General features: G+C 36.8%; 1 protein-coding gene across 1 annotated transcript in view; it reads right to left on the bottom strand.

Annotated features, from left to right (window-relative positions):
* Positions 1 to 842, bottom strand: part of LOC121563039 (variant surface antigen D-like) — a 2,088-nt gene extending 1,246 nt beyond the window's left edge. Inside the window, exons 1-4 of the mRNA XM_045219293.1 lie at positions 796 to 842; positions 524 to 692; positions 348 to 413; positions 1 to 45 (exon numbers count right to left, since the gene is read on the bottom strand). The exon at positions 1 to 45 is cut by the window's left edge and continues 165 nt beyond it. Coding sequence (XP_045075228.1) covers positions 1 to 45; positions 348 to 413; positions 524 to 551 — 139 coding nt within the window. The 5' untranslated portion in view covers positions 552 to 692; positions 796 to 842. The remainder of the gene's footprint in view (positions 46 to 347; positions 414 to 523; positions 693 to 795) is intronic.
* Positions 843 to 12,327: the final 11,485 nt, after the last annotated feature.

Raw genomic sequence — 12,327 nt, 5'->3', positions numbered from 1 at the left:
TTTGCCTCAGAAGTGTCTGGTCCCTAGAAGTCTCTGTTGTTGAGCCTTTGCAAAGTAATGATAAATGTGATTATGTTCTATGAGCTTTATGACAATACGTTTGCTTGCTTGTATTATTCACTGTAAACAACCTCAATGTCAGGCAATATTCAATTCTACATTAGATATTAACTGATATTTGAGATATAAACATAAACTGATTGCAAATCCATAAATGTGGAATTACTTATCACCACCAATGTGATTGTTTAAAAACAGATAGAGGATAATTTCGATAATCCACACAGAAATGTGCATTTATGTTACATAACTTAAAGATATTACCACATATATGCAAGTCAGGATACCTTTGCATTGATGTAGGTCAGCAATGGTTTCTTCGCTGGAATCATCATCACTCATTTCTACTTCATCTGGTTGGGTAAAAAACATTTACAGCCAGTTATTTAAATTAAGGACTAACAACACTTATAATAGTTATATTTGGAAGTGACTAAAAACTATATTTCAAACAAAATGTTACCTTCAGGATTGACCTCAATGTCATCCATCCCTTTCCCCTGCAGGTAAGGCAGTCTTCCTTTTAAGATTGACCTCTGTCTCTCAGCTATCTCTTTTTTAGCCTTCTCATAACGATCCTCACAACGATCATGATGGCGCCTCAGATTTTGCAAATGGCGTATTTTTCTAAGCTGTACAAATCAAAAATTAATTTGTATAAGTCTTACTTGAAATTTCTGTGTTAATTAAGAACATTAACTATTTTATCTAATGAAAATAATGCAGCTTTCTTACCAGCTTTGAAGTAGGACACTGGAAGGGTACAAATCCACTGGACTTGCTTGCCATTAATTAAATGATGAAAAATAAATATTTGTTTGTAATAACACAGTACCGTAACAGTAAATTAGAATATTATACATTATACTGTATGTGAAAATAATTTGGCTTAAGAAATTAACAATACTGTTTTTGGATCTGGGGTTTTTAAACAAGACTCTATAGAAATGGTTAAAACTGTACAATATCTGCTAACTAACAATATGAAAACCTGGGATCTTGTCAATTGTTATCTGCAACAAATTACAACAATAACATGTCAGAAATATTGTGTTATATAATATAGATCATATCTAATTAGTAAACTAATTATCATACTCAGTTCAGTCACAATATAATCCTACCACCTGTCTATCAAAATCTCCTTTGGGGTGACACTCATTGCTGAGGTCAAGGGCTGCATTGACCACAGATGTTAGGAAAGATAATTAATATGTGGATCTGGGCTTTTTATGCAAGACTCTATAGAAATGGTTAAAACTGTACAATATCTGCTAACCAACAATATGAGGACCGTGTAACACACTCTACTCTGGTTGGGTCATACCATATCGGCGCATCTGAAACACATTTACGTCTTGAACAGACTAAGTACGAAATGAGGACCTGACGACTGAACACATCTAGAGTCAAGGTTCCTGACTTTGAGTTATCCTTTTGTGGTCAAAGAAAGCTCACAACCTTAAAAGTAATGTAAATGGATCTACTGCCATATAAATTAAATCACGCAAATTGATAAGAAGTATGTTAAATGTGCAAAAACACTGCCCAAAAAACAAACAAACATAGGCATTAGAGAGAATAAAGATTAATTTCATGTTTTGAGGGGCGGTTAGTTCTGTCAAATGGTCGGGCTAATTTTGTTTACGCAATGATATCAAAACAAGTTACGGGATGTTGATATTGTGAACATTTTACACAAAAAGTTGGTTGTAATACAGTAAAAAGCCATTTAATTTATATATTGGAATGAACTGAGACATCAATTTAATTTCAAATAGAAAATTTCTACAATAAATGTTTAATAACCTGTTGGAAGGATGAAGTGGATTTCTGTCTCACTTCTCGGTCTGCTGAAGGTTGAGCTGGGATCTTGTCACTTGGTGTCTGCAACGAAATACAACAATAACATGTCATAAATATTGTGTTATATAATATAGATCTTATCTAATTAGTAAACTAATGATTGTACTCAGTTCAGTCACAATATATTCCTACCACCTGTCTATCATAATCGCCTTTGGGGGTGAGACTCATTGCTGAGGTCAAGGGCTGCATTGACCACAGATGTTAGGAAAGATAATTAATATGTGGATCTGGGCTTTTATGCAAGACTCTATAGAAATGGTTAAAAATGTACAATATCCGCTAACCAACAATATGAGGACCGTGTAACACACACACTCTACTCTGGTTGGGTCATACCATATCGGGACGTCATCTGAAACACATTTATGTCTTGAACAGACTAAGTACGAAATGAGGACCTGACGACTGAACACATCTAGAGTCAAGGTTCCTGACTTTGAGTTATCCTTTTGTGGTCAAAGAAAGCTCACAACCTTAAAAGTAATGAAAATGGATCTACTGTCATATAAATTAAATCACGCAAATTGATAAGAAGTATGTTAAATGGGCAAAAACATTGCCCCCCCCAAAAAAAAACATAGGCATTAGAGAGAATAAAGATTAATTTTATGTTTTGAGGGGCGGTTAGTTCTGTCAAATGGTCGGGCTAATTTTGTTTACGCAATGATATCGAAACAAGTTACGGGATGTTGATATTGTGAACATTTTACACAAAAAGTTGGTTGTAATACAGTAAAAAGCCATTTAATTTATATATTGGAATGAACTGAGACATCAATTTAATTTAAATAGAAAATTTCTACAATAAATGTTTAATAACCTGTTGGAAGGATGAAGTGGATTTCTGTCTCACTTCTCGAACTGCTGAAGGTTGAGCTGGGATCTTGTCACTTGGTGTCTGCAACGAAATACAACAATAACATGTCATAAATATTGTGTTATATAATATAGATCTTATCTAATTAGTAAACTAATGATTGTACTCAGTTCAGTCACAATATATTCCTACCACCTGTCTATCATAATCGCCTTTGGGGTGAGACTCATTGCTGAGGTCAAGGGCTGCATTGACCACAGATGTTAGGAAACATAATTAATATGTGGATCTGGGCTTTTTATGCAAGACTCTATAGAAATGGTTAAAAATGTACAATATCCGCTAACCAACAATATGAGGACCGTGTAACACACACACTCTACTCTGGTTGGGTCATACCATATCGGGACGTCATCTGAAACACATTTATGTCTTGAACAGACTAAGTACGAAATGAGGACCTGACGACTGAACACATCTAGAGTCAAGGTTCCTGACTTTGAGTTATCCTTTTGTGGTCAAAGAAAGCTCACAACCTTAAAAGTAGTGAAAATGGATCTACTGTCATATAAATTAAATCACGCAAATTGATAAGAAGTATGTTAAATGGGCAAAAACATTGCCCAAAAAACAAACAAACATAGGTATTAGAGAGAATATAGATTAATTTCATGTTTTGAGGGGCGGTTAGTTCTGTCAAATGGTCGGGCTAATTTTGTTTATGCAATGATATCGAAAGAAGTTACAGGATGTTAATATTGTGAACATTTTACACAAAAAGTTGGTTGTAATACAGTAAAAAGCCATTTAATTTATATACTGGAATGAACTGAGACATCAATTTAATTTAAATAGAAAATATATATAATAAATGTGTAATAACCTGTTGGAAGGATGAAGTGGATTTCTGTCTCACTTCTAGGTCTGCTGAAGGTTGATCTGGGATCTTTTCACTTGGTGTCTGCAACAAAATACAACAATAACATGTCAGAAATATTGTGTTATATAATATAGATCGTATCTAATTAGTAAACTAATTATCATACTCAGTTCAGTCACAATATATTCCTACCACCTGTCTTTCATAATCGCCTTTGGGGTGAGACTCATTGCTGAGGTCAAGGGCTGCATTGACCACAGATGTTAGGAAAGATAATTCATATGTGGATCTGGGCTTTTTATGCTTTTTAGAAATGGTTAAAATTGTACAATATCTGCTAACCAACAATATGACGACCGTGTAACACACACACTCTACTCTGGTTGTGTCATACCATATCGGGACGTCATCTGAAACACATTTACGTCTTGAACAGACTAAGTACGAAATGAGGACCTGACGACTGAACACATCTAGAGTCAAGGTTCCTGACTTTGAGTTATCCTTTTGTGGTCAAAGAAAGCTCACAACCTTAAAAGTAATGTAAATGGATCTACTGCCATATAAATTAAATCACGCAAATTGATAAGAAGTATGTTAAATGTGCAAAAACACTGCCCAAAAACAAACAAACATAGGCATTAGAGAGAATAAAGATTAATTTCATGTTTTGAGGGGCGGTTAGTTCTGTCAAATGGTCGGGCTAATTTTGTTTACGCAATGATATCAAAACAAGTTACGGGATGTTGATATTGTGAACATTTTACACAAAAAGTTGGTTGTAATACAGTAAAAAGCCATTTAATTTATATATTGGAATGAACTGAGACATCAATTTAATTTAAATAGAAAATTTCTACAATAAATGTTTAATAACCTGTTGGAAGGATGAAGTGGATTTCTGTCTCACTTCTCGAACTGCTGAAGGTTGAGCTGGGATCTTGTCACTTGGTGTCTGCAACGAAATACAACAATAACATGTCATAAATATTGTGTTATATAATATAGATCTTATCTAATTAGTAAACTAATGATTGTACTCAGTTCAGTCACAATATATTCCTACCACCTGTCTATCATAATCGCCTTTGGGGTGAGACTCATTGCTGAGGTCAAGGGCTGCATTGACCACAGATGTTAGGAAACATAATTAATATGTGGATCTGGGCTTTTTATGCAAGACTCTATAGAAATGGTTAAAAATGTACAATATCCGCTAACCAACAATATGAGGACCGTGTAACACACACACTCTACTCTGGTTGGGTCATACCATATCGGGACGTCATCTGAAACACATTTATGTCTTGAACAGACTAAGTACGAAATGAGGACCTGACGACTGAACACATCTAGTGTCAAGGTTCCTGACTTTGAGTTATCCTTTTGTGGTCAAAGAAAGCTCACAACCTTAAAAGTAATGTAAATGGATCTACTGCCATATAAATTAAATCACGCAAATTGATAAGAAGTATGTTAAATGTGCAAAAACACTGCCCAAAAAAACAAACAAACATAGGCATTAGAGAGAATAAAGATTAGTTTCATGTTTTGAGGGGCGGTTAGTTCTGTCAAATGGTCGGGCTAATTTTGTTTACGCAATGATATCAAAACAAGTTACGGGATGTTGATATTGTGAACATTTTACACAAAAAGTTGGTTGTAATACAGTAAAAAGCCATTTAATTTATATATTGGAATGAACTGAGACATCAATTTAATTTAAATAGAAAATTTCTACAATAAATGTTTAATAACCTGTTGGAAGGATGAAGTGGATTTCTGTCTCACTTCTCGGTCTGCTGAAGGTTGAGCTGGGATCTTGTCACTTGGTGTCTGCAACGAAATACAACAATAACATGTCATAAATATTGTGTTATATAATATAGATCTTATCTAATTAGTAAACTAATGATTGTACTCAGTTCAGTCACAATATATTCCTACCACCTGTCTATCATAATCGCCTTTGGGGTGAGACTCATTGCTGAGGTCAAGGGCTGCATTGACCACAGATGTTAGGAAAGATAATTAATATGTGGATCTGGGCTTTTTATGCAAGACTCTATAGAAATGGTTAAAAATGTACAATATCCGCTAACCAACAATATGAGGACCTTGTAACACACACACTCTACTCTGGTTGGGTCATACCATATCGGAACGTCATCTGAAACACATTTACGTCTTGAACAGACTAAGTACGAAATGAGGACCTGACGACTGAACACATCTAGAGTCAAGATTCCTGACTTTGAGTTATCCTTTTGTGGTCAAAGAAAGCTCACAACCTTAAAAGTAATGTAAATGGGTCTACTGTCATATAAATTAAATCACGCAAATTGATAAGAAGTATGTTAAATGGGCAAAAACATTGCCCCCCAAAAAAAAACATAGGCATTAGAGAGAATAAAGATTAATTTTATGTTTTGAGGGGCGGTTAGTTCTGTCAAATGGTCGGGCTAATTTTGTTTACGCAATGATATCGAAACAAGTTACGGGATGTTGATATTGTGAACATTTTACACAAAAAGTTGGTTGTAATACAGTAAAAAGCCATTTAATTTATATATTGGAATGAACTGAGACATCAATTTAATTTAAATAGAAAATATCTACAATAAATGTTTAATAACCTGTTGGAAGGATGAAGTGGATTTCTGTCTCACTTCTCGGTCTGCTGAAGGTTGATCTGGGATCTTGTCACTTGGTGTCTGCAACGAAATACAACAATAACATGTCATAAATATTGTGTTATATAATATAGATCATATCTAATTAGTAAGCTAATGATCATACTCAGTTCAGTCACCATATATTCCTACCACCTGTCTATCATAATCGCCTTTGGGGTGAGACTCATTGCTGAGGTCAAGGGCTGCATTGACCACAGATGTTAGGAAAGATAATTAATATGTGGATCTGGGCTTTTTATGCAAGACTCTATAGAAATGGTTAAAAATGTACAATATCCGCTAACCAACAATATGAGGACCGTGTAACACACACACTCTACTCTGGTTGTGTCATACCATATCGGGACGTCATCTGAAACACATTTACGTCTTGAACAGACTAAGTACGAAATGAGGACCTGACGACTGAACACATCTAGTGTCAAGGTTCCTGACTTTGAGTTATCCTTTTGTGGTCAAAGAAAGCTCACAACCTTAAAAGTAATGTAAATGGATCTACTGCCATATAAATTAAATCACGCAAATTGATAAGAAGTATGTTAAATGTGCAAAAACACTGCCCAAAAAAACAAACAAACATAGGCATTAGAGAGAATAAAGATTAGTTTCATGTTTTGAGGGGCGGTTAGTTCTGTCAAATGGTCGGGCTAATTTTGTTTACGCAATGATATCAAAACAAGTTACGGGATGTTGATATTGTGAACATTTTACACAAAAAGTTGGTTGTAATACAGTAAAAAGCCATTTAATTTATATATTGGAATGAACTGAGACATCATTTTAATTTAAATAGAAAATATCTACAATAAATGTTTAATAACCTGTTGGAAGGATGAAGTGGATTTCTGTCTCACTTCTCGGTCTGCTGAAGGTTGATCTGGGATCTTGTCACTTGGTGTCTGCAACGAAATACAACAATAACATGTCATAAATATTGTGTTATATAATATAGATCTTATCTAATTAGTAAACTAATGATTGTACTCAGTTCAGTCACAATATATTCCTACCACCTGTCTATCATAATCGCCTTTGGGGTGAGACTCATTGCTGAGGTCAAGGGCTGCATTGACCACAGATGTTAGGAAAGATAATTAATATGTGGATCTGGGCTTTTTATGCAAGACTCTATAGAAATGGTTAAAAATGTACAATATCCGCTAACCAACAATATGAGGACCTTGTAACACACACACTCTACTCTGGTTGGGTCATACCATATCGGGACGTCATCTGAAACACATTTACGTCTTGAACAGACTAAGTACGAAATGAGGACCTGACGACTGAACACATCTAGAGTCAAGGTTCCTGACTTTGAGTTATCCTTTTGTGGTCAAAGAAAGCTCACAACCTTAAAAGTAATGTAAATGGATCTACTGCCATATAAATTAAATCACGCAAATTGATAAGAAGTATGTTAAATGTGCAAAAACACTGCCCAAAAAAACAAACAAACATAGGCATTAGAGAGAATAAAGATTAGTTTCATGTTTTGAGGGGCGTTAGTTCTGTCAAATGGTCGGGCTAATTTTGTTTACGCAATGATATCAAAACAAGTTACGGGATGTTGATATTGTGAACATTTTACACAAAAAGTTGGTTGTAATACAGTAAAAAGCCATTTAATTTATATATTGGAATGAACTGAGACATCATTTTAATTTAAATAGAAAATATCTACAATAAATGTTTAATAACCTGTTGGAAGGATGAAGTGGATTTCTGTCTCACTTCTCGGTCTGCTGAAGGTTGATCTGGGATCTTGTCACTTGGTGTCTGCAACGAAATACAACAATAACATGTCATAAATATTGTGTTATATAATATAGATCATATCTAATTAGTAAGCTAATGATCATACTCAGTTCAGTCACCATATATTCCTACCACCTGTCTATCATAATCGCCTTTGGGGTGAGACTCATTGCTGAGGTCAAGGGCTGCATTGACCACAGATGTTAGGAAAGATAATTAATATGTGGATCTGGGCTTTTTATGCAAGACTCTATAGAAATGGTTAAAAATGTACAATATCCGCTAACCAACAATATGAGGACCTTGTAACACACACACTCTACTCTGGTTGGGTCATACCATATCGGGACGTCATCTGAAACACATTTACGTCTTGAACAGACTAAGTACGAAATGAGGACCTGACGACTGAACACATCTAGAGTCAAGATTCCTGACTTTGAGTTATCCTTTTGTGGTCAAAGAAAGCTCACAACCTTAAAAGTAATGTAAATGGATATACTGCTATATAAATTAAATCACGCAAATTGATAAGAAGTATGTTAAATGGGCAAAAATATTGCCCAAAAAACAAACAAACATAGGCATTAGAGAGAATAAAGATTAATTTTATGTTTTGGGGGCGGTTAGTTCTGTCAAATGGTTTTGCTAATTTTGTTTACGCAATGATATCGAAACAAGTTACGGGATGTTGATATTGTGAACATTTTACACAAAAAGTTGGTTGTAATACAGTAAAAAGCCATTTAATTTATATATTGGAATGAACTGAGACATCAATTTAATTTAAATAGAAAATATCTACAATAAATGTTTAATAACCTGTTGGAAGGATGAAGTGGATTTCTGTCTCACTTCTCGGTCTGCTGAAGGTTGAGCTGGGATCTTGTCACTTGGTGTCTGCAACGAAATACAACAATAACATGTCATAAATATTGTGTTATATAATATAGATCTTATCTAATTAGTAAACTAATGATTGTACTCAGTTCAGTCACAATATATTCCTACCACCTGTCTATCATAATCGCCTTTGGGGTGAGACTCATTGCTGAGGTCAAGGGCTGCATTGACCACAGATGTTAGGAAAGATAATTAATATGTGGATCTGGGCTTTTTATGCAAGACTCTATAGAAATGGTTAAAAATGTACAATATCCGCTAACCAACAATATGAGGACCTTGTAACACACACACTCTACTCTGGTTGGGTCATACCATATCGGGACGTCATCTGAAACACATTTACGTCTTGAACAGACTAAGTACGAAATGAGGACATGACGACTGAACACTTCTAGAGTCAAGGTTCCTGACTTCGAGTTATTCTTTTGTTGTCAAAGAAAGCTCACAACCTGAAAAGTAATGTAAATGGATCTACTGCCATATAAATTAAATCACGCAAATTGATAAGTACAGTGAGGGAAAAAAGTATTTGATCCCCTGCTGATTTTGTACGTTTGCCCACTGATAAAGACATGATCAGTCTATAATTTTAATGGTAAGTTTATTTGAACAGTGAGAGACAGAATAACAAAAAAGAAATCCAGAAAAAGGCATGTCAAAAATGTTATAAATTGATTTGCATTTTAATGAGAGAAAGAAGTATTTGACCCCTCTGCAAAACATGACTTAGTATTTGGTGGCAAAACCCTTGTTGGCAATCACAGAGGTCAGACGTTTCTTGTAGTTGGCCACCAGGTTTGCACACATCTCAGGAGGGATTTTGTCTCACTCCTCTCTTGCAGATCTTCTCCAAGTCATTAAGGTTTCGAGCCTGACGTTTGGCAACTCGAACCTTCAGCTCCCTCCACAGATGTTCTATGGGATTAAGGTCTGGAGACTGGCTAGGCCACTCCAGGACCTTAATGTGCTTCTTCTTGAGCCAATCCTTTGTTGCCTTGGCCGTGTGTTTTGGGTCATTGTCATGCTGGAATACCCATCCACGACCCATTTTCAATGCCCTGGCTGAGGGAAGGAGGTTCTCACCCAAGATTTGACGGTACATGGCCCCGTCCATCTTCCCTTTGATGTGGTGAAGTTGTCCTGTCCCCTTAGCAGAAAAACACCCGCAAAGCATAATGTTTCCACCTCCATGTTTGATGGTGTGGATGGTGTTCATGGGGTCATAGGCAGCATTACTCCTCCTCCAAACACTGCGAATTGACTTGATGCCAAAGAGAACCATTTTGGTCTCATCTGACCACAACACTTTCACCCAGTTCTCCTCTGAATCATTCAGATGTTCATTGGCAAACTTCAGACGGGCCTGTATATGTGCTTTCTTGAGCAGGGGGGACCTTGCGGGCGCTGCAGTCCTTCACGGCGTAGTGTGTTACCAATTGTTTTCTTGGTGACTATGGTCCCAGCTGCCTTGAGATCATTGAAAAGATCCTCCCGTGTAGTTCTGGACTCATTCCTCACCATTCTCATGATCATTGCAACTCCACAAGGTGAGATCTTGCATGGAGCCCCAGGCCAAAGGAGATTGACAGATATTTTGTGTTTCTTCCATTTGCGAATAATCACACCAACTGTTGTCACCTTCTCACCAAGCTGCTAGCGAAGGTCTTGTAGCCCATTCCAGCCTTGTGTAGGTCTACAATCTTGTCCCTGACAGCCTTGGAGTGCTCTTTGGTCTTGGCCATGGTGGAGAGTTTGGAATCTGATTGATTGATCGCTTCTGTGGACAGGTGTCTTTTATACAGGTAACAAGCTGAGATTAGGAGCACTCCCTTTAAGAGTGTGATCCTAATCTCAGCTCATTACCTGTATTAAAGACACCTGGGAGCCAGAAATCTTTCTGATTGAGAGGAGGTCAAATACTTATTTCCCTCATTAAAATGCAAACGAATTTATAACATTTTTGACATGGTTTTTCTGGAATTTTTTGTTGTTATTCTGTCTCTCACTGTTCAAATAAACCTACCATTAAAATTATAGACTGATCATTTCTTTGTCAGTGTCAAACGTACAAAATCAGCAGGGGATCAAATACTTTTTTCCCTCACTATATGTTAAATGGGCAAAAACATTGCCCTCCCCCCAAAAAAAATATAGGCATTAGAGAGAATAAAGATTAATTTTATGTTTTGAGGGGGCGGTTAGTTCTGTCAAATGGTCGGGCTAATTTTGTTTACCCTCTGATATCGAAACAAGTTACGGGATGTTGATATTGTGAACATTTTACACAAAAAGTTGGTTGTAATACAGTGAAAAGGCATTTAATTTATATATTGGAATGAACTGAGACAACAATTTAATTTAAATAGAAAAGATGTACAATAAATGTGTAATAACCTTTTGGAAGGATGAAGTGGGTTTCTGTCTCACTTCTGGGTCTGCTGAAGGTTGAGCTGGGATCTTGTCACTTGGTGTCTACAACAAAATACAACAATAAATATTCTGTATTATAATCTATTTAATTAAAACTGAAAAAATCATCAGTGTATATACACTGCTCAAAAAATAAAGGGAACACTTAAACAACACATCCTAGATCTGAATAAATGAAATAATCTTATTAAATACTTGTGCTGACAACAAAATCACACAAAAAATATCAATGGAATTCAAATGTATCAAACCATGGAGGTCTGGATTTGGAGTCACCCTCAAAATTAAAGTGGAAAACCACACTATAGGCTGATCCAACTTTGATGTAATGTCCTTAAAACAAGTCAAAATGAGGCTCAGTAGTGTTTGTGGCCTCCACGTGCCTGTATGATCTCCCTACAATGCCTGGGCATGCTCCTGATGAGGTGGCGGATGGTCTCCTGAGGGATCTCCTCCCAGACCTGGACTAAAGCATTCGCCAACTCCTGGACAGTCTGTGGTGCAACGTGGCGTTGGTGGATGGAGCGAGACATGATGTCACAGATCTGCTCCATTGGATTCAGGTCTGGGGAACGGGCGGGCCAGTCCATAGCATCAATGCCTTCCTCTTGCAGGAACTGCTGACACACTCCAGCCACATGAGGTCTAGCATTGTCTTGCATTAGGAGGAACCCAGGGCCAACCTCACCAGCATATGGTCTCACAAGGGGTCTGAGGATCTCATCTCAGTACCCAATGGCAGTCAGGCTACCTCTGGCGAGCACATGGAGGGCTGTGCGGCCCCCCAAAGAAATGCCACCCCACACCATGACTGACCCACCGCCAAACCGGTCATGCTGGAGGATGTTGCAGGCAGCAGAACGTTCTCCACGGCGTCTCCAGACTCTGTCACGTCTGTCACCTGTGCTCAG

This window comes from Coregonus clupeaformis, unplaced genomic scaffold, assembly GCF_020615455.1.
Source record: "Coregonus clupeaformis isolate EN_2021a unplaced genomic scaffold, ASM2061545v1 scaf2234, whole genome shotgun sequence".
In the NCBI taxonomy this organism is placed as follows: domain Eukaryota; kingdom Metazoa; phylum Chordata; class Actinopteri; order Salmoniformes; family Salmonidae; genus Coregonus; species Coregonus clupeaformis.
Note: the sequence above shows the minus strand (reverse complement) of the source record. Positions and strands in the feature narration are given on the sequence as shown.